At 32.2% G+C, this 23,680-nt stretch overlaps 1 protein-coding gene and 1 long non-coding RNA gene across 2 annotated transcripts; both read right to left on the bottom strand.

Annotated features, from left to right (window-relative positions):
* Positions 1–3,543: 3,543 nt before the first annotated feature.
* LOC114323523 (uncharacterized) lies at positions 3,544–5,640 on the bottom strand. Its single transcript, XR_014333016.1, has 3 exons — positions 5,580–5,640; positions 4,370–4,737; positions 3,544–3,748 (listed from the first exon to the last, which is right to left on the bottom strand). It is a non-coding gene; the product is annotated as an uncharacterized LOC114323523 (long non-coding RNA).
* A 4,654-nt stretch (positions 5,641–10,294) lies between these two features.
* On the bottom strand, positions 10,295–18,700 carry LOC114323452 (beta-glucuronosyltransferase GlcAT14A). The gene is made up of 4 exons (XM_028271066.2): positions 17,899–18,700; positions 12,093–12,168; positions 11,881–11,996; positions 10,295–10,888 (listed from the first exon to the last, which is right to left on the bottom strand). The coding sequence occupies exons 1-4, from the start codon at positions 18,464–18,466 to the stop codon at positions 10,383–10,385; spliced, it is 1,266 nt and encodes a 421-aa protein (XP_028126867.1). The 5' UTR covers positions 18,467–18,700; the 3' UTR covers positions 10,295–10,382.
* Positions 18,701–23,680: the final 4,980 nt, after the last annotated feature.

Raw genomic sequence — 23,680 nt, 5'->3', positions numbered from 1 at the left:
CCTTCCGTGGCCTTCTCATTTGGATGCCGCCCAACGTCATCAAGGATCTCCCGATTCGGCACCTCAATGGAGTTTACTTGCAGTTCCTTTGGTGTTTTGGCGGCAAGGAAATAACATGCTTGTGCCAATTTCTGGGAGCCACGGATTTGCTCAATGCCGTGTTCTAATGGGAAACGTAGCAGTTGATGATAGGTGCTTGGGACGGCCTGCAAGGTATACAACCACGATCGCCCCATGATGAGATTGCACGGCGATGGCAGCCTGACGACCAAGAATTCCACATCCACCGTTCTGGAACCTGTTCGAACAGGTAAGCTGATCTTTCCCAATGGGTACTCTGGATTGGCATTGAATCCAAATAGTGGATAAGGAGCCGGAGTCAGGTCTGACTCATTGAATCCGAGTTTGATGAAGGTTTTGTAATACATAACCTCCGAAGTACTGCCCTGGTCGATAAGAACGCGTTCGACAGTGAAGCGGTTTACGCGTAGCTCAACAACCAATGGATCGATGTGAGGGAGTGTTAAGCCGATCAAATCAGAGTCGTCAAAGGTGATACTTGGCGTTTCTCGGAGCCGCTTTGTGGGCGTGAGTTGCTGTTGGGGGCCTAGATGTGATTGGATCGTATGCACGGCCGGGGCTACTGGCAGGCTGTATATCATGTGGACGGTGTCAAGCAGAAACGCATCCTTCGGAAGGGTAGGTGTTTTGATTGCACTCCTCCAGACGCATTGTTGGAGACGTTCGTCCTTTGCCAACTCCTCAAGATGATCTGTTGAGGCACAGCGGCCGTCAGTTTCTTGCTGTCGGGCTCGAGATCGTCGATCATCTGCCCTCGGGGGTCGCTCAGAAGCCTGGCGCACTGGTTGTTTGGATTTTACTATTTTCGAGGCCAGATCGCAACGAAGGCGTTCGTTCTCAACGATGATGTTGTCCAACCTCTGTTTGGTTTGCCTAGCTTGTGCCATGGTTGCTTGTATTGTCTTTTGCGTTGGGTTTGAAGATAAGCAGAGGTCCAAGGCAAGTCTTGCTGCGATGGTTTTTGGTCCAAGCGAGTTTGCTGGAGTGAGGTCAGCTCTCTGTGTGGTCTCGTCAGTGGCTATTGGAGGATCTTCAGTCACGCCTGCCATGGATGTATTTGAGTATTCCCACAGACGGCGCCAATTGTGGAGAAGTGGTTTGGAAATACTCTTCAGATCCTGGGAGACGCTAGTGATCCTGAGCTAGTCACCTGAAAAGATATAAACACTCCGGTCGGGGGTGCCGGAATTAGCACTCCGACGGACAAGTCAGTTCAGACACTCAGGATAGCTTGTTTACTAAGTTAAGTGAAGTGATTCTTACATACCTTTCTAAATCTGTGATTCTTGTATTTATACTTGCTTTTTGGGCCTCGGGGTCTGAGCCTACTTTTATCCCATTTCCCTTTTATTTGTTCAGAACTATTGATCTCCGGCTATTCGGCCTTCCGAACGTATTCGGCATCCTAGTCACGCAGTATGGAGCCGAATAATATCTAATTTCTAGGGTACGCACCTTCCGACTCTTCTATTTATTTGGCTCCCAAATTTAGTATCTCTTATGAAAGTGAAATCTTTTTATCTTTTTATTTTATTTTTGGTCATATCACATTTTTATATTTTGTATATCTTTTTTATAAAAAATCAAAAAGTATACTTATTTAGATCATCCCAAACACCCTCTAAATAAGCTAGTAAGACAAAATGTCATATTCAAACCATAATCATTTTGTTTTTTCTCTCACAAAAGTTAAAAAAGTAAAAAAAAAAAAATGTCAAATGAACTTTTTAATCCCAAGCTAAAAAAGTCTCAAATCTAAAAAGCCAACCAAAAAATTTTTTGCTAAACGGCGACATATGTATTCCAATAGTTTTATCAAATCTGGGTGGCCGTCCAGTTTAGAGTATATTTTTATCAAATTCATTCCAAAATTGATTGTCCGAAAGCTTGTTTTGGTAGACATTCGGCCTAATGGTCACTTACAAATTTGATGAAACAATAAAGTTCATTTGATTTGATGAAAAAAAGTAACTCTCCCTCTATTTGATATCAACTTGATAAAAAAAGGTTCAAACTCACATTTTAAACATTTTTCATCAAATTTAAGGTTGTTTTGGGAACTTGGTTAAAAGTTGGCCTTTTAACTTTTTAAAAAAAATTATGTAAAAAAATAGAGAGGTGATATTATCCAAAATAAGTTAAAAGCCAAATTAAGCCGTGATCAACAAAAATCCCTAAAAGAGATCTATCTTATCATATTTTTATTTTCAATTTCAATTTATTTTATGAAAAAAGAATTAGGTTTTAGTCTAAAAAAACAATGGTTTGGAAACATGCTATTTTAGTAACTTTTTGACTTTCTACGAAAAGATGTGCAAAATGTAGAGAGTGATGTGACAACTTATAGTGATTTTTTGACTTTTTGGCTAAAATAGTTAGTCCCCAAACGAGGCCGCCAAATTTTTAATTTTATTAATTTAAATTTCAATATTATTATTTTTGTTCAATCTAAACTAAAATGCTACTATCAAACCAATCATAAATCAATTGTTTTTTTCAATAGAATCGTATACCTAACAAGCCAATCACACTACCTAATTATATATAGTTGCTGGTAATTACTAAAAAACCTAAAATGCTACTAAACCAACCCTAAATCAATTGGTTTCTTCAACAGAATCATATACCTAACAAACCAATCACACTACCTAATTATATACAGTTGGAGGTAGGTTCATAAATCCATATCTACTGATTTGTTTAACGCGCCCTATAAGAAATGGACCCAGTCTTAAAATCCTCATGTCACCCAATAGCTGACAAGGATCTTAGCCACTTCCTTGCTCTACCCACAATCTTATGAAGCACGACAGAATCAATCGTCCAAAACTGGGTTGTTTCTATTGCACAAAAATTCCCAGCAAATGCAATGCCACTGCTTTGCATCTTATTCAAATCAGAAAGGCTTAGATCTCGAGGTTCATCATCATATTCAGTAAAGTGCAAGTTGGAGTTGACAACTATTTTGGAACAGTCCTTGGAATTGCAAGCAAGCATATGAAATTAGTCTCCTTGCAAGTATTTAGTGTGGGAAAAAAACAAGAGTTTTGAGGAAATGTGAAGGTGATTTGAATTCCTATAATATTAATATTTGAAACAAATTGAAATAAGAAAATAATTCATAATTATCTACATTAATTTTAATTAGAATTATTTTCTCAGGCCAATATTCCAGAAACGTAGAGGCATTCTTACCAAAGTATTAGTAGTCGTTTTAGTGGTGGAGGTGTTGTTGATGTGCCACGGCATACCACAAAGATGGATTTCATATCCTCTAACATTAACCTTGGTGATGTAATCCATTCTCCAACAGCTCCACGCAAAAATAATTTTAAAAAACAAAATAACAAAACATAAAAACACTAAATGCTTCATCATCATAACCATCTGTAACAAATCAATTATGCAAATGACAAAATCATGTTTCAATGACAAAAGTTAGAATTCTAACAGAATTCTAAAACACATTTCAAATAACCAGACTAAAACATTGCATTGCTATTCATGACCAACACAACTAACAAAACTGTAATAATACCAACAAAATGATATTGCTCTAGATAAAAGGACAGTTAGATCGATCTAGATAATTTCAATCTTATTTGCCACATCCAAGGCATCATAGTCTGGAGTCAACCGAACATATGCCTTCTTGGTACCATCAGGCCTGCATCACAATAATACAAACTTGGGTTATTCCAAGTTGCATGAACTTTATCTCAATTTTTAGTTTAGAAGGAACACAATGCAACACATATAACAAATGAACTTGCATACGGCAAAAAGATAAGATATGAACCAAATTTTTACTCAATCAATCACAGTTATCCAAAACCAGTCGATCACTAGTTCTAAGTGGTTAATCTTGATTCTACAAATTGGACATTAAGGCTGTGTTTGAATTATGGATTTGGATAGGAATTTGAAAAGGGAAAAAAGTCCATTTCCCTCGCCTTTTCCTTTCCTTTCCAAATCCCAAATTCTAGATCCAAACATAGCCTAATAAGCCATCCCCCGTAAAAGAAACCAGCATTTTATGGAAGAATTCTACCAAAACACAATAGTAGAATAAACATGTTTCTTCGAAAGCCTAAACACTAAAAGTACTTGGTCTTTATATTTTATACACTACAAACTACATAAACTTTTCCCATATTTATTTGTTTGTTGTTTATATTTTGATAAGTAAACTGTTCCAAAACTTAATAGGCTGCGATTTGTGTAAAAGAATAGCATGCAAACAAGCTAAAATCCTACGTTACAATTAAGTATGTTAAACTATAGCTACCTGATCAAAGTGTTCACTTTCTTGGTCTGAATATCATACATCTTCTTTACAACATCCTTTATCTTTTTCTTGTCAGCACAAATGTCAACAATGAAAACCAGGGTATTGTTATCCTCAATCTTCTTCATTGCAGACTCAGTAGTCAACGGGTATTTCAGAATCTGATAATGGTCCAATTTGTTTCTTGGAGGCACACTAATGCGTGGATACTTGGGGTTCCTGTCCTTCTTCAATGTCCTCGGCCTGTGAAAGGTAACTGTTGTTCAGATCTTCTTAACTTTTTTCTTGAAGGTTGATGAACTCGATTTCATAGCCTTGGCAACCTTCAAGACCTGTGCCTTTGGATCAGCCTTTTTTTGTATTGTCAGCTGTAGAAGAGGAAATGACAGAAGTCAGTAAATGATCAAATTAAAAAGGGGTAACTGTATTTCTTATAAGGGTAAATGAACAAGATAACAAGGGTCACCATATTTCTAATACTTCAAAAGTTCAAAATTGTAAATCCCAACAAGAAGACAGAGAAGATTTACAGACACCTCCAACTTTCTAAGTTTAAAACCAAATCCAAGCAATAGAAATGGATAAACTACTAGAATTATTCCATCTTAGGGCATAGGTTTAAAGATTGAACAAAGGGTCAATCCATAGACAGTTGTTGATTGATCATTTGCAGATGAAGAGAGTATGAAATCTATTTTCTTGCTTGATAAGCCATTCACAAATAAAATATAGCGTTGAAGTGTAACTCTATGCTACTTTCTACATCGTAATCTATTAGCAATATTAATATCCCTAGACAATAAATAAAACTAGCAGTGCACATACATACACAAATCAAGAGAAAAAGTTTAGACTAATAGGCTGAACCCATTATACTCCATTTATGTGAATAGAAAATGAGTTAAGGCATGCTCAATAGCTTCATTGAATTGAAATTAGAACCCACTCAAGCTTATGAAACCCCAATCACCCACTATCCAATAACAAACACACACACACACATATATGTATACATACCCCCTAACTAAAACCTAATTACATGTCTATCCTGAGATTTAAAAATAAAAAAACAAAGAGTTATTTGCATCAACATACCTTTAGGAGCCATTGTTAACCCAACCGAAATCAAACAAGCCATATCAAATTCAAACAAAAACGAACATTGTCAGACCAAATCGCAATTTCAAACTAGAGAGAGAGAGAAACGTACCTTGAGAAGAAGGAAAGGTAGTGAGGGAGAAGAAAGGTTTGGTGCAGCAGACGAGTTAGGGTTTCGAAATGAAGGTAATACACGAATGCTAAATGACGACCTTGTTGGGCCTAAGTCGAAGTAATAGTAATTTTCAACTTATTTGGGCTGCTATTGAGAAACCCAATCCATACATCATTGTAGACATCTCATTTTTGACCACCCTTAAAACTTGGGTGCTTTTTTTCAAACACCCGATGATGAAAGTAACACTATGTAATCTTTTGAATTCTAAGCAAAGAAATTTGGATTCAAGCTCTAATCCCAAACCTTATACCCCATTTTGGCCAAATTATTTTAGACCTTAAAACCTTCCTTTCAAAATATTTTTTCAAATGCTTTTACGATGAGGCTGGCATTTCGTTTAAAACATTACACTTTTCGGTAAACCGAGTAAGGCCAAAGTGGAAAAAATAGAAGGGAGATGAACTCTTTGAAAAATATTTAAAAACATTTTATTTATAGGTTTGGAGTTGAAGGAAATAGGAGGGGAGGGGAAAAAAACTAGTTTAGGAAGAAGTTAAGCATCAAACCGTTGAGAAAGAATGAGCAGCCTTCATTAAATTAGGCATATCTCTTTGCACACTTATACTTTAGATGTGAGGCTACCACCATTGGAAATTAGGCTTCCAGTGCTTCAATTTAGACTCAAGAATCACCTAAAACCGAATCTGAATAAGGGAGATATGCCATGCGTGTTTAAAGTCAGGCCTGAAATGCAGATTTTTTAAGCCGGCCAGGTCCATTTAGATTCGGCCGTGGCTCATTTAGAGCCGGCCGGCTTTCAATGAAAATTTGTCCAGAATGCCTTTTTAGACCTGGCCTTGCATTTTTGGGTCCGGCCGTATGTATTGGGGGCCGGTTGGCTCTCAATAGCACCAAACAAACAGTTGGCGGGAACTGGACAGCTGGTTTTGTTTGAAGATATTTTTGACCAAATTGGCTCAAATTCTATAAATAGAACTCCTGCATTCAGAATTGGGGGATAGCAAAATTTTCCAAAAGCTTTGAAAAGCTAAAAAGACCTCCTTCCATCTTCCTTCCTTCTTTGACCTTCAAACCTTCTTTAGCTATACATACACAATACATACACGATTAAAGCTTGTTCTTGAAGCTTTTTGCTAGAGTTTCAAACCATATTTCATAAATTTGAGGGTATTTGGAATCAAGTTTGATCAACAACCAAAGCTTGCTCTCTTCAAGAGGTATAAGCTTGGCACATTTTTCCTTGCTTTCATTTCAATCTTTTTCTTGTATTTTCCTACTGTTTTGGATCTATTCTAAGTGTTGGAATTAGGGGTTAAATAATTACCATAGGTAAAATGGTTTAACACCCTTTCTTGCACCTTATTTCATAGCTCGTACCCTATGTTCTTGCACTTTTTTCTTTGTTTTTTACACTGATTTTCAGAGTTTAAAAAGGCTGAAAAATATGGTTTAAAAGTCTTAAAAGTGGAGGGATTAGCCACCTTTCCTTGATTTTGCTTAATAGCTTTATATCTCTTGCTTTTGTCTATCTTTTTGTGCTCTTTAAACATACTTTTAGCCACTGTTTTGGGACTGTTCTTGAACTATTTTGGGGCTAAAATATGTGATTTAAAATTGCAAAAAAGTAGAGCGGTTAGTCACCTCTCCTTAGGTTTTGTTCCATAGCTTTTTCTCTACTCTTTTTCTTACTTTCTCTTGCCTTTAGCTATTGTTTTTTTTTTTTACATTTTAGGGGTTGTTATGGGCTGTTTAATTCATTTAAATAGTTTGTGCTTTGAATATCATACTTGTTGTGTTGAAAGTCCTTACGGCTTCGGTTGTTTAGGCCTTACACACTGAGTCATTTGAGTTAATAGCTTTATTTACTTAGTTTTCATGCGAAGAGTTTCATTTTAAATAATCAACTTTGCATAATCATTTTTGCATTCTCCCTCATTTCTTCTTTTCTTTTGCTCGAGAGCTATTTCAAATAAGTGCTTATTGTTCAAGGCATGAGAAATATCCTCAATGGCTTAATCTCCACGGAAATTCATCGTCAATGTATAGTCTCTCTTTCATGCTATGGATCACTTCTCGTTTGATGATTCTTCCCATTTAGTGGACTTAACCATCACTTTGGACAAATTGATTAAAGAATGTCAAAAACTAACAAAATTAGCCTAAAATCAATGAAACTGATATAAAGAAAATGTTTAGAATTGGTTGGATTCGGCCGAACATTATGCCAAGTCCATCTTTCCGAGAATTGTCATGTATTAATCCATGATATGTTGATGAGACTTAGAGCGTGTCTACTTCCCTCTTTGAGCCTTCATGATAAAAGGGAGGGGTGGTTTTCCATTGCATTTATTCAATTTTGTCCAAACATGTTCAAAATCATCAAGCCATCAAATTGTGATTGTTAGTGATTTCAAACTCAAACTTGCTCTTTTCTTGAGTTTCCCATGACAGAGAAGGGTAGAAGAGACAAACAAGGCCTAGAAAGGCTCTGTCTGTTCTCACCTTAAAGCACAAAATATTTTTTGGCATAAAATTTAGAGTCGGTCGGCACTTTTTTGGCCTGGCCAGAGCTCATTTGGGGCCGGCCGGCCCCCAATGTTTGGCAAGTAGTGAGTTTTTTGCAGAAACAGAAGGCAATGACTGAGGGTGAGGTAGAGCAGTCTGGGCAAACAGAGTAGCTTCTAGACACTGCATGCAATCATTGTGCCTCATTGTTACTTATATTCGTATTATTATCTTATTATTGTAATTATTGTTGTTGTTGTAAATATTAATTTTTGTTGCAATTGCATTGGATATTATTGTCGTGTAATTCGTATTGATATAATATTTTTGTTGTAATAAATTAGGTAGTTAATTTAGTGTTCCTTGAATTTGTAATAAGTAGTTAATTAACTTAGCTAGTTAGTTATTTAATTCATTCATTTGAATTTGTAATACTTAGCTATTAATCCGGACATTTGAACATTCATTTGGACCCTTTTGTATAAGGGCAAATATGTAATGATGGTGTATGTCTTCCAACTCCCATTTTTTTCTCCCTTTTATTTACCTGCTTATGATGGTAGCATAGAGTATCATATTTACTTAGCATTCTCATGTTCACATACACTCGTCTCACATGCATTTGGATTCGGCTCATCATACTAACCAATGTCAATTTCAATTTCATTATTTGAAAACGTGATTTATCATATGTTTTGAATTGAATCACATACCATGCTCATAGCCGAGCCTATTAAAAATTACATAATGTGTGCATCACATTAGTCATATTGCATTGTTTAAGAGAATGCATGTTTGCTAATTATTTTGCTTTGCTTGGCTTGTCTTGGAGTATTAGATGAGCATTTTGTATTTTAGCATATCACATTGTATGTTTATGTTACCGTATCAAGCATGTTTTCCATGAGGCTAAGTGATTAAATGATATATTTGTTTAAATGCCGGCGGATGAAGGCTAATTGCTAAAATTGGGATACATTTATTAATGTATGAACACACATTTGCAAGTGACAAATATCAAAAATAATTTTCAAACAAACAAAAAATCAAATTGTTCCAACTTTTGTAAATTAGTCTATACTTGTGTGCATCACTCAGTAATGTTGGCTAATAAATCGGAACAAGAGCATATAATGTAAATAAAAATCACATCATGATTAGTAGAGGCCGATCTTTGATCGGGTGAGGAGGGTGCTCAATTCATGACCTTCCCCTCTCATACCTAAGTTCTCGAGCCAAGACACTTTGGTGATGATGGATAAGTGACATTTGACACAAATCACGATTTTCTTAAATTTTTCAAAAATATTTAGATGCAGACTCTGTAATCTGACAAAGCAGTCTATTTTTAGTATTTGATTCAAATATCGATTTTTCAAAAGATTTGCTAGATTTAGATTCATTTGTGTTTATCTATTTCACATTACACTTGTGAAAATAGATTCAGAACTACGAAAGTCTGAACTGTAAGGCTAATCATAGCCGAAATGAGCACAAAAAACAAACTACAAATTACAATCAACAACCAAAAAGCCCTAAAAGTGTTCTGCCTTCTAATATTTTCATTTTTATTTTCAATTTATTTTATAAAAAAAAAGTACAAAAAAAAAAAATCAAGGTTTTAGTTTTAAAATAAAGGATAAATTATAAATACACCCCATGTAATTTGTCTAAAATATGATTTGTCCTCTATGACTATAAAAATTATATCCCACTCCCTAAAATTTTTTATTAACAGTTTTTAATAATATCATATATTTATTATAATTAATAATTCAAATAATTTTATTATTGTATAGAATAACAGTTAAAAACTTTATTTTTCTAATAGTTTTGCTAAATAAAAATTTTTTATAAAATAATATTTGTAATTTTTCAAACTACAAAAACAAAAATCCATATTTTAAGTAAATTTCAAGGCATGCATTTATAATTTACCCAAAAAATTACAATGAATTTTTAATTTTTAATTCTATCAATTTCCATCTCAATTTTTTAATTTATTTTCAGTTTAAATCATGTGTCTATTTTCATTAAAATTGTCAAAAAAATACATATTTCAGTAAAAAAAACCTTAAAAAAAAAATGATTCTCAAGCACTTCATTTTTTTCCACCTCATATTTTAGATTAAAAAAAAAAACTAAAATGCCACTACAAAAAAACTTCTCAAACGCTAAATCAATACCTAACAAACCAAACACACTACCTAATTATATATAATCTAGCCGATATTATCAACGTGGTACAGAAATGGAAACAAATTACAACCCTTAGCGAACACATTGGTTTGAATGGAAAGTAATGTTCGACATTAAACTCAAAAGAAGCTTCTCAAATTTCTTAGATGCTGGACCCGGTCTTAAAATACTCATGTCACCCCAAAGCTGACAAGGGTCTCGGCCCCTTCCTCGCCCACCCAAACACCAACCTCCTGGTAATATCATACCCGCAGTCCTATGAAGCACGAGAGAATCAATCTTGTCCAAAACTGGATTGTTTGCACGGAAATTCCCAGCAAATGCAGCTCCACTGCTCAACATCTTTTCCAAATCAGTTACGCTTAGGTCTGGAGGATCATCTTCATATACAGTAAAGCGCAAGTTGGAGTTGACAACTGTTTTGGAAAAGTCTTTGGAATTGCAAGCAAGCGTCTGAAAGTAGTCTCGTTGTGAGTATTTAGTGTTGGAGAAAAACAATAGGAGTTTTCTCGGTAGGTTGTCCCATCCAAGGATGGCAAACTCAACGAGCTTCCGGCTCAAAATCACGTGTGGAGAACCTAATGAAATAATGGGAATACTGATTAAGAATGCAGTAAATAAATAACAGATATATTTTATGGTACTCCACAAATGGGAGACGAGGAAGACAAAAGAAAGATGAGTAATCTTTAGAAAACTATTAAGATAACCGCTATAATGCAGTGGTTAATTTATTTACAAGGGCAAGGTGGGTCTGTGATTAAATTTTATTGTTGACGGAAAGAAACAAAATGGAGTAGTAGGATTTTACAATTTGAGGAGGGACAACTGCCCCCTCTGATCATTATGTGGCTCCACTAAGTAACCATGTGTCGGCACCAAGTGTCTAGTGTATGGGATATGTGTTTGAAATGTGTAGTTAGAAATTCACCTAACAAACACATTTAAGTAATTTAAGTTTTACCATAAAATTATATGTAAAGATTCCAAAATTTTCATGAAATGCTCTATAAAACCTTGTGAACACCATTTCACACAAGAAAATAGACAAAATATATAAAGTAACATGAATATTTTTCCGTATCTCCATATCCTTTGATATGGAATTAGATGATTCAAACACTTACTCATACCCGCATCTGACCACCATACCCGATTCCATGTCAACATAGAGTGGAATAAAAGTTTGTCTACAAAATAATAAGACAGTCAAAGATCACAAACACAAGCTAATGACTAGAACTTCTCACAGAGTTTTGTACATAACAAAAAAGCCTGTAACAGTCTCATATCAAAAGATTCACCAACCAAGAAATTTGGGACGGATTCAGGTTATGTGCATGCTGTTAATATCTTCCTACAAGAAGGATGTTTGAGATAGTTTTGCCTAAATAACAAGTAATTTCTTATGCTTGGTAAAATAAATTTAGGTCATGTGCATGCAGTTAATTTCTTCCTACAAGAAGCAAGTTTGAGATAGTTTAACCCAAATTACAAGTACTTTCTCATGCTTGGTAAATGTGTCATCAAAATCTTAAAGCTAACAAAGTAATAATTACAAGTAATGTACCGGTGAAAAATCTGTACGCATTGGGCAGGGTGCGTTTTTTGTTGCCAGTGAACATTCTGCCTTTTGATGCGAGATATAGGCCAGGATCAACAATAACCTCCATAATTCTTTGATACCTGGACACAGAATTCAAGCTTATAATCTGCATCTACATCCCAATCATGGGCAGCTAAAAATGTTTAAACAAGTCCTAGATAAATGATAGTACTCACTCCTTCCAGCTAGTATTACTCGTATGCTCTATGAAGTTAAAATCCCTTGGTGCAAAGGACAGGACGTGAAGAAAATCTGTAAATAGATTAGTAATGAAATATATTAACCCCCAAACAGGTAAAGAATAATATATATATATATGTATGAAAAAATCTATAGTGTGCACCTCTAAAAAGGGTCATATATATACAGAACAAGAAAAAAAGAACTAGCATGTGACAGACAAATAAGATGTTTCAAATGGGAATACCTGCACAAGTTGCTACATGAATTGATGGTTTCTCCCACCAAAAAAAAAAAAAAATCCATGATAAAACATGAAGTGCAAAACATGGCCGCATAGAAATGCACAAATGATGTGTTACCTACTAAAGGCCTTGTAAGTTTTCCATGAGACTTTTGGTCACGTAGTGATGTAGTAGTAGCACGCTAGCAACAATTGTGGCAAAAACAGAGGTGGAGCAGAAAAGTGGTCAGATGCACTGGCATTGATAGATATCACGGTTTTAAAGGGGTGTTGGTTGGAGTTAAGGGCTGTAATAAATCAGAATATTAAGCAGTTAAAAACTTCGATAGATATTTTATCAAACTCAATATGAGCATGATGTTTGAGTCAAGCTCAACTAGCATGTACTTCACCAGCCCTCTATTTCTTATTTTCCAAACTCAAAACCCTTCTTCCCAAGTCAAATCAAGTTTCTTGAGTAGCACAGTAAACTATAATTTCTGTGTGAAAAAGTCTAGTGCCCCTAATTTCTTTTCTTTTCTGTGTCAAAGGACACTGTAATTGTTCATGATAACTCATTTATTTAACAATGGTTGCTTCAGAAGTTGTTCTTGTAATTACAATTAACGAGGGATAACATCATTATAACTGCAGGACACCAATACTAATTGTTCAAAAGCTCAAAAAACTTTTGTTTGTGATTGTCAAGTTTGGCTTATTCAGGAATCAGGTTTCAAAACATATTCTTGAGAGATTGGCTCATTAATCCCTTGAATAAACTCAAATAAACTTCTTAACAAGGCAAGCCTTGTATGAACTTGAATGCCTTGTTTCATTTAAAAGTTGGAACACAGGTTCCAGTTTTAACAGTAGAGTTGGCAATTGTGGAGGAGATGATTATACTACTTGCATAATAACTTTTTGGTTTCAGAATTTTGATTCCGCTTTTCAGAAAATTGAGCTTTTTGTTTTCCGTGTTTTTTTGTTTTCACTGAATTTTTTTAATATTTTAAGAAAAAAATTTAGTTTTTAAATACACCTAACATAAATACACTTAAAAAGTATAATATTTGTGGAAAAAAACATTTAAAAATTCATTAAATACCGAAAATACAAAAAAAAAAATACAAAAATCCAATACATTTTAGTATTGTTGTGTATTTGTTGATTTTTTAAAATATTTTTTTTATAAATATTTTACTTTTTAGGTACATCTGGGTTAAGTGCGTCTAAAAATTTAAAAAAATTGCTTAAAATATTAAAAAAATTCACCAAAAACAAAAAAAAAAAAAACATGAAAAGCAAAAAAAATCAACTTTCAAAAAATTTTAGCTCAAAAATTGAAACCAAGCAAGGTGTTTGGTTCCTGTCTTCACATCTCTTTTCTGCTAGCAAATTTCGGGATGAGTGTTCCAATACAACCTAAAGTAATACTAATCTAAAAGGGCCAACCAGATTAAGCTCATTTATTGCTGCTATAGTTGCTTATTTGGTTCTTCGGATATGTCCTTGGATACATTTTAAGGACGTTTATAAAAGAACAGTAAATGAATCTCTGTTGGATATGTTTTGGACAGTGAATAGAACTTTTTCTAAATCCTTCAGCAAAGTTTTCACTTATTTTTCTCCAAGTTTCATAATTGATTATTTTCAAGGCAGCAGGAAAACTATAAGCTATGAACACATACTGGACAGTTGACTTTGATCAAATTTCTAGAGATGGTTCTCTTGAAAAATTTGCACATAAAATCATTTACGATCGCAAGTTCTTGAAATCTTGAAATAAACTCTGCTGGGAATTCCATCCCACACATTGGGAATCTGATAGGACCTTATCAATAGAAGACAAGCAAGCACTCATTCATTCATTTACATAAGAGAGTTGGTTTAATGGAACTTATGTGTGTTTGAACAATTAAATGCACAAATTCTCACAATCCTTTGTTGATGGTTGTAATTATCTCACGGTCGAGAATGCATTTACCTTTCAAATGCAAAGACATTTTGGAATACACCAAGGAACATACAAATGTATTAATTTTAAGAAACAGATAAGATAAGGTATATTAAAGTGTGGTTTGCAACACCTACCACATAAAGCTTTCCCCCCTCACTTTAGTGTTTACATGAAAGGTGCCAATTATTTAATTTTTGAAAGATAGTCCCATGTTTGGTGACCTAATGGGTGTCTGATGTTGACACCATATCAGCATTCAGAATAAACAAAAGTTGGTTGGTCCCATGGGCAAGATGCTCTTTTTTTTTTTCCTTTTTTGTGCCTAATTTTAAATTACCCAGCTTGGTTTGTTCCCCTTTTCCCAACTTTTGCAACAAGCCCATAATCAGCAGATGGACTAAAAGGGTGACCCAAAGCAAGACTGCCACTAAAGCACGATCTGGAAAAGACAAGATGTACACAGCCTTACTCCATTTCTGACACGGTTGGTTCTGTGATTCAAACAAGTGTCACCAAGGCCGAGCCTTACCGTTGGGCAAGGTTCTGAAAAGCGATTGCGGTCGCCGTAACGGTGGCGGTAACACGGTTGCGGTTGCGGGATGTAAAGGCCGTAGTGTAATAGTTGCGGTAACTGGAACCGTGAATTTTTTTATTTTTCGCACAATTTGAAAAAAACTTACCGATACACATTTTTTTGCCATGATCATATTTATTGGGTTAAAAATAAATATTGATCCATTTTTGTAAATTTTTAAGTATGATCCAATATATTTCATATTTTTAAATCACTATAAACTGAGTTTTTTACATTTTATTTTAATAATTAAAGACTTTATATTATACAAAAAATCAATCACTAACTATTATATATAAGATAAACAATGACAAAAGTAAGAGAATAAATAAGAGCCTAATTATATATATATATATATATATATACATATTTTAACCAAACCAAATAGATAATGATCACACTTATTATTATTTTTATTTTCAAACAATATATAGATAGACACACAAACAAAATGGTTTAGTGATAGCAGCTGAATAGACTAGCATGGGTCTTACAGTTTCAACAAATCAATAACATGTTTTTCATCTTCCCTCTTCTCTCTCTCTATCTCTTACTCCTCCATTTTCTCTCTTTATCTTCCCTCTTCTCTCTATCCCTCTTCCCCCATTTTCAACTTTTTTTTGTGTGTTTTTTTGAAAGAAACAGTTTGGAACCGTTACGTAACGGCGCATAACAGGCCGTTACAACTGTTACGGTACCATTACGACCGCTACGGTAGCCGCTACGGCCGACACACCTGTGAATCTCAATCACATTACAAAAGCGGCTGTAACAGGTGACGGTAACCGCCAAAACTGTTACGTAACGGCATTACGTAACGGTTGCGGCCGCTTTTTAAAACCTTGGTTGGGACAAACCGCACTTGATAAGGGAAGATGGCCTAAATCTTTTAATTACAAGCACTATTATACTAACACCATGTTTGGGAATCTATGAGAGAAAAGAAAAGAAAGGATTACTTAAGTTATAAGAGAAGAGAAAAGAAAAGAAAAGAAAAAATGATTGTGATTTTTCTCCTTCTTATTTAGATAAGTAAGAAATGATTACGATTTTTCTCCTTCTTGTTTGGTTAGATTTCATAAGAAAAAAAAAAAAAAACAATTATTTTATGTAATATTACCAAAATAACATTTTTATATTTTCAATCATTTTATTTCTTTTATTTTTACAAGAACAATATTGATATTATGAAAATATTGATTTCTTTTTTCTTCCAATCTCTCTACTTTTGGGAAGATTAAAAATGAGAGTTATAAGAGAAATAAGGCTCCGTTTGGTAAGAGTTTCGAATCATAGTTTCACCCATTGATTTAAGTGTATTGTTTGTTTTGAATTTCCAAATCATATTTCTACACCTATTTTTCAAAACTCAATTCAAAACATAATCATTACTTTTCAAAACTCATAACCAAACACATAATTCAAAACTTTTTTCAAAACTCAATTCAAATCAATATTTTAAATATTTTAATTTTGTTAAGATTTTAAATATTTTAATATTTAAATATGTTACGATTTTTTTAATTTTTTAATTTTTTTAATATTTTTAAATATTTTAATTTCAAAATATTACGATTTAAATTTTTTAAAATTTAAAATATTTTATAAAAATAAATTTAAACTCTATTTTATAAAAATATTTTTAAATATTTTAATTTTGTTGTTATGTATTTGGTTACGATTTGAGTGTAGAGTTGTGAAAATAGTATGGAGTTTTGAGTTATGTGTTTAGTTATGAGTTTTAAAAATAATTTCTTAATTGAGTTTTGTTTTATGTGTTTGGTTACGATTTGAGTATAGAGTTGTTTTTAAATTTAAGATATTAACATTTTAAATTATTTAAAATTTTTGAATATTTAAATTATTTAAATTTTTACGATCTAAGTTTTTTGAATATTTATTTTAATTTTTTACTTATTAAATTTTTTAGATTATTTAAATTATTTAAATATTTATGATTTAAATTTTTTGAATATTTATTTTGAAAAAAAATTATTTCCTTTGTAGTATTTTCAATTAAAAAATTGATTAATGTTATTTTCTATCAATAATAAAAAATTTTAATTGAATTTTAAAAAGAGTTTGGTTATGAGTGTTAATCAGAATTTTCAATAGTGTGAAAGTAGTGTGTTTTGTTATGACTTATAACAATTTAAATTAAGTTTTGAAAACTCTTTCTAAAACTCATAACCAAATAAATTTTCTTACTTCACATGTCAAATAAAACTTTTAAAACTCAATTCAAAACTCAATTCAACCCTCTATTCAAAAACCATAACCAAACAAATTTTCTACACTCAAATCATAATTCCACAACTCACAAACTCAAAATACAACTCATACTTTCAAATCATATTTACAAAACTCTACTTAAGTTATCCAAACAAACAAGAGACCTCTCTATTTCATTTCTTTTCTTTTCTCTCCAAATCACTCAATCCAAACATAGTGTAAATTCCTTGAGTGATCTCTTCTAAGGCTCCAACAATATTCAAAAAAAAAAAAAAACCTAATTTTGCATTGAGCACTGAACATGAACTATAAAATAAAAGGTAAATTACACTTACATCTCCTGAGATTTGGATTTAATACATATCAACCCTGAGATTTTAAAAATTACACTAACCCCCTGTCATTGTAATTATTTAGACAAAATAAAGACATTGAACTCATGCACACTCTCTTTTTTTTGCTTTGCTTTACTTTCTATTCTTTTCTTTTTTTCCTTTCCTTTACCTTTTTTTTATTTATTTATGTAATTACCTCTGTTTTTCTAGCAGGAGCGGTTAACTTTTATATAAGGGAAGTTTATGAAATGAAACCATTAACCGGAGGGTGGGAATGTAATTTTCAAAAGGTCAGAGGGTAGTAATTGGACTAAACCTCCAAGGCTATCGATGTAATTTACCCTAAAATAAATTACCCATTTTTCAGCTCAACTAGTACACACTGATCATATCTAGGTTAAATCAAAACAATCTAAATAGTGTAAAGTAGCAAGTTGAACAATCCAAGGCATATATAATGGAAGAGGTGAAACGTACGTACCGTCCTGAGAAATGAGAGGGTAATCAGAGGCATCGAGATTAACAAACCAGTCCCAATCTCTCCTAGACCTCAACAAAATGGCCGCACCGTGAAGCACCAAAGCGAGACTCGAAGGCCCTTCCTCTCTAACCGAATTGGCTCTCTCAATCACATTCACATTGTCCGCATCAACGAACACAGGGACCGAAGCCACCATCCGAGCGAGCTCATCCCTCTGATCCTTGGACGATCGACGGTCGAGATGCAAGAGGTAGTGGTTTCTAGGGTGGTAAATGGCTTTGAGGAGTCGAAAAATTCGACCTCCGTCGTTGTCGGTGCCGGAGATGAAGTAGGCGATTTTGGGCGGAGGAGGGAAGGTGCTGGTGGAGGAGGGGAGAGAGAAGTGGTGGTGGTGGTGGTGGTGGGAGGAGGGAGGAGGAGGGAGGAGAAATAGGAGGAGAGAGAGGAGAGAGATGAAGAGGAGAGAGAAGAGGAGGTTTTTTGAGAGGTTTGCCATGGATGGCTTGACTTGCTTGCTTTGAACAGTTGCACAGAGAGGAGAGAGAGAGATAGAGCTCAGTAGGGGCATGATGTGAAGGTCGATTAATTAATTAATGGATAAATGACAAACAGATCTCCGAAATTCACTTAGGCTTCGTTTAGGAAGCCTTGGTTTTGGGGCTTTTTTTTTTTTTTTTTTTTTTTTTGACTTTTTTAATCACAAAAAATAAAATAAGTTTTTTAGTTTAATAAGACAAAATATCACATTTAATCTTTAATCATTACAATTTTTTCTCTTATAAAAAAGTTTAAAAAGTCAAAAGTCCTTTCCAAACCAAACTTTTTAGTCCCAGGTAAAATCGCTAAAAAAGTCAAAAAACTAACCCACTTTTCAAACGAAGGCTTAAATTATAAATTATTTTTGTGGTTTTAGAAATTATATTAAAATAGTGTTAGAAATTTTAAAAAATTTATCAAAATTTTTATCAAATGTTTCACATGAGTGTGAGATCTACACCATATGAGTCCTACACCTATGTGATCTTTAGTATAAATTTTGGTAAAACTTTTAAGATATCTAGCATTTTTTATTACATTATGTCCCTTAAAATTTCTAATTTCATAGCAAATGGATCTTTTTATTAATAAATTATCAAATTAATTAATAATTTTTAATAATCTTAAAATTTTATTTGAATTAATAATTCAGATAATTTTATTATTGTATCAATGAACAATTAAAAATTTCACTTTTTTAATTAATTCTGTTAAATAAAAAATTTCGATAAAAATATATTTATGATTTTTCAAATCACAAGAGGTAATTTGTATTTTAAATAAATTTTAAAAGTTGTCCTTAATTAATTAAAGATATTCATCTGCCCGCCTAAGGCCAATTGGTTGATCTTAAGGCCAAGTTTGGCATATCTAAAATAATTCATCTTTTTATCTTTTTTTATCACATCATCTCTCTATTTTTCTGCACATCTTTTTGTAAAAAGACAAAAAATACACTTATTTAGGTCATTCCAAACAACTCCTAATTACTATAGGCCGCGTTTGGATACAACCTGTGGTGATTTTTTTTATTTTATTTTTTTTTGACTATTTTACTCGGAAATGGAGTGGTTGTGGTACGTTCGGCACATCAGTTACTGTGCAGGTTTATTTCGGAAGTTGCTTTGATAAATTAAATTGTTTATTTTTTAAAATACATTAAGTTAAATATATTTGTAAAAAATTAAATTAATTGAACAATTTATCAAATCATATTTATCATTTATTTTTGTAAATATAAATATATTCTATTTAATATTCGATCAATTTTATTTTTTATAAATATATTATACTTGATATATTTTAAAACATGAACGATTCAAACTATTATAACGGACTCCAAAATGGGTCCATATCGGCCCACAATAGTGAGTGATATGCCCGAGGCACAACAGCTATCCCATTTCCAATTATTTTCTCTATTTTATTTACATATATTTTTCGTAAAATATTTAAAAGTCAATTTTCGAACATGCCTAATTCTACTAGACATGATTTCTCTCAATTTAGGTTTGAGGGGTTTATTAGATTTATTAGGAGTCTTATTTTAATAATTTAAAATTTATTTTAAAAAATTATTTATGTATATAATTTATGAAAAAATTTTACATCAATGTGATAATTATAGTTTTTTCATTTTATTGATTTTATTTTCAAAAAAAAGACAATAATTATGTTTTAAAAAATAAATAATTTATTCATTTGAATATAAATACGATAAAATAAAAATATTATAATTATTAGATCGATCTAATTTTTTACATATATGATATATATGAAAAACCCTATAAATAAATGATTTTAATCATTGAAACGAGAGTCGTAATAAGTTTCATAGGCAACTCACGTTCAAAATTTTAAATTTAAATTTAGAAAAAATTCACATTTTTAATATTATATATGATACCAAGTTGATATGAAGTTTCAATATTATATGTCTCATTAATGGATGCCTAGATACATGTTAGAGTTGGCTTTTTAAAGTTCAATTCTAAATTTAGGTTCATGGAGTTTATCATAGGTGGATAAAAAGAAAATATTACAATAAAATAAAGTGAAACACTATTTATAATTAGAAAAGAATAATTTAATTTTAATTTTAATTTTTTGAGTCATAACTAAAAAAATATATACATATATATTATAATTAAACACAACATAAGACATAACTAAAAAATTTATGCGTCATAATTAAAATAATATTATAATTAAAGAAGAAAATGATATAATTAAAAGTGTATATAACACATTCTTTTTAAAGTGATGTATATTAAAAAATTTCTAAAATAAAACATTATAAAAAAGTTACAACTAACCTTAAAATTTATAACTATGACAAAAAAAAGATGAAATTTGTATGTCTATACATATTTAAGAGTTCCAAATAAATTGAAAAAAATTACAGATACTTTAAAAAATCTCACTTTTTTAGTACAAATAAGTAAAAAAAATCAAGTTAAATATATTTTAAAATACAACCAAACATCATTAATTAGCTATTTTTAACAAATAAGTTAGGAAGTTGCTATTGTAACTCTACTTCGCTTTAGATACACTATTTTCTTTTACCCTTATCATATATATTATTAAAAATAGTGTTTGCTTTCAATTTTTCTCTCTCCTCTATGGCACATCTCTCATGTTTTCATTTTTTATTGAAATGCCACATCAATATATCTTTTTACCAAAATTATTTATAAAATTTAATATTTAAAAGACTTTTATTTAATCTAAATTACTCATAAACAAAACCTAATAGAATTATACATACTTTGCCAATTAATTTTATTATACTTTTTCACCTTTTTTTAAATAAAATATTAAAATTATTTGTTATTTTTATGTCTATCTTATTTATAATATTAATTATATAGAATTTCTTAAATAATTAGTGACATAGGTGGGCCTATAGGGGCTTTTGGCCCACTACTTAGAGCTTAATATATAATTCAAACACTAAAACCCAACATTACTAGAGCCCAACGTTGCACTAAGGACCAATGACATCTAAACACGTGTCAAGAGAAGAACCAGCCACATAAGCAGACAAAGATCTCGTAGAGTTATTACACCACACATTAGCCATTAATGAGGTTCCCTGCAGCATTTAATGCGATAACCCCTTCACGTCGGAACAGAACAGCCTCACCATGAACAAGGCAGGCTAGAACGTAAACTTTCGGCCAACATGACAGGTCGGAGTGTACAATGAAATGATGAACAAAGGATATAAACAGGTTTCTAAGACAAAGAGAAAGTTAAATTATTTATCATCATCCTATCTCTATATTCCGTTGATCTCTCTTCTTTAACTTGCTCGTCAGAGGGTTCGTTGGGAGACTCTCGTTCCCCGTTGGACTCTTATGCAGGTTTCTCAGTGGGCCCAGTGATCGGACGACGGCGTGGGAAGCTTGGATCAGCCCGACCCATTCCTCAGGGACTAGTAGTGTCATCAATTAGAATCACTTTTAATTTTATATCAATTATTTCTAATATCAAGTTATAATTTAATATCATATAAATTTATTATATATATTTATTTAAGTTACATTTTTTATAACATGAAGGGTTAAAATTATCAAATGAATGTTTCTTTTTTTATGTTATAATTTAATATATTATATATATTTATTTAATTTATATTTTTATAGTACGATAGAGCTAAAATTATTAAAATATATACAAATAATTTATTTAAAATTATTATATGTAGTGATTTAAATAAGACTTCTATAAAACAATAGGACTAAGATTGTCAAAATAAATAAAAGAAATACTTTTTACCTTTTAACTTTTTCTTTGACTTTTTTTCTCTCTTTTATGTGACGCATCTTCTTTTTTTTTTCTTTTTTTTTATTAAAATTCCAAATCAATACCCTTATCGACATTCTTTCTAAATTTTAATATTTAAAAACGGTCGTGCTAGGGAGCTCGAAAATGAGCTCCCCGAATCCCCCTAATTTTTTATTTTTTTTATTTCAGAAGCAGAAAATCAGAAGGAATAAGGAGAGGAGAAGGAAGGAGGAAGGAGGAAGGAGGAGGAGGAGGAGAGGAACTGGAGGGGGCCATAATCACAGGGGAGGAGGAGGCGGAGGCGGGGCTGGGCAGAGGCGAGGCTGGGCTGGGCGGCGATCGGGTTGGGTTGGACGACGACGGGGACGACGAGCTGCGACATCCCGGCGACGAGCTCTTCCCTGCGACGGCGACGAGCTGCGACCTGCCTCTCCCTCTCCCTCTCTCTTTCTTTCCCTCTCCCTCTCCCTCTCCCTCTCCCTCTCCCGGTCTCAAAGCTGCATGAAGAAGACGAAGGAAAAATGAGGGAAAAAAAAATGCCCAAAACGACGTCGTTTTGGGCATTAGGGAGATTAGGGGGGAAGAATTTCGAGCTCTCAAACATTATTCATTTAAAAAACTTCCGCTTAATCTAACTACCATGAACAAAACTTAATAGAATTATATATACTAAAAACATTTTACCAATTAATTTTATTCTACTTTTTTTCACTTTTTTTAAAATTAAGTATTAAAAAAATTATTTTTATGAAATTTGTTATATATATAAATTCATGTAAGTTATATATTTATAACAAAATAGAGCTAAATTTATTAAAATACACATAAATAATTTATTTAAAATTAATATATATATATATATATATCGATTTAAGAAACTCTTTTATAGAACAATACAACTACAATTATTAAAATAAATAATTAGAATCATTATTTAAATTTTAAATTATTGTTCCTTTTTTTTTTCAAATTAACGATTATTTTAAATATTTTATATATTGAAAAATATAAATAATGTAACTAAATTTTATTTTAAAAAATATTTTAAAATAAAGGAACACTTTTTCATAAATTCCTTTTCACCTACTTATATTTTATTTAGTTCACATTATTTTCTTATGTTCCAATAAGTCATACAGGTGACATACTTACTAAAATACCCCTAATAATATTCACATTGACAGTGTGAATGTTCCGTGATGTGAATATTCACACCATCAATGTGAATGTTCACATCGTCAATGTGAATATTCACACCATCAATATGAATGTTAACATGTCAACATGAATATTCACATTGTAAAATATGAAGTTCACATCACCAAATTGCTAGTCGTTCAAAAAATATTTATAAGAGTGGAAATGTCCATAAAATATCTTAAATATGATAATTAAGATATGGTAGATAATATCCAAATAATAGGACTTATTAGAAAATAAGAATATCTTATAG

This window comes from Camellia sinensis, chromosome 1 (genome assembly GCF_055761805.1).
Source record: "Camellia sinensis isolate YWXY chromosome 1, ASM5576180v1, whole genome shotgun sequence".
NCBI lineage: Eukaryota > Viridiplantae > Streptophyta > Magnoliopsida > Ericales > Theaceae > Camellia > Camellia sinensis.
This window is presented reverse-complemented; position numbering and strand designations above follow the sequence as displayed.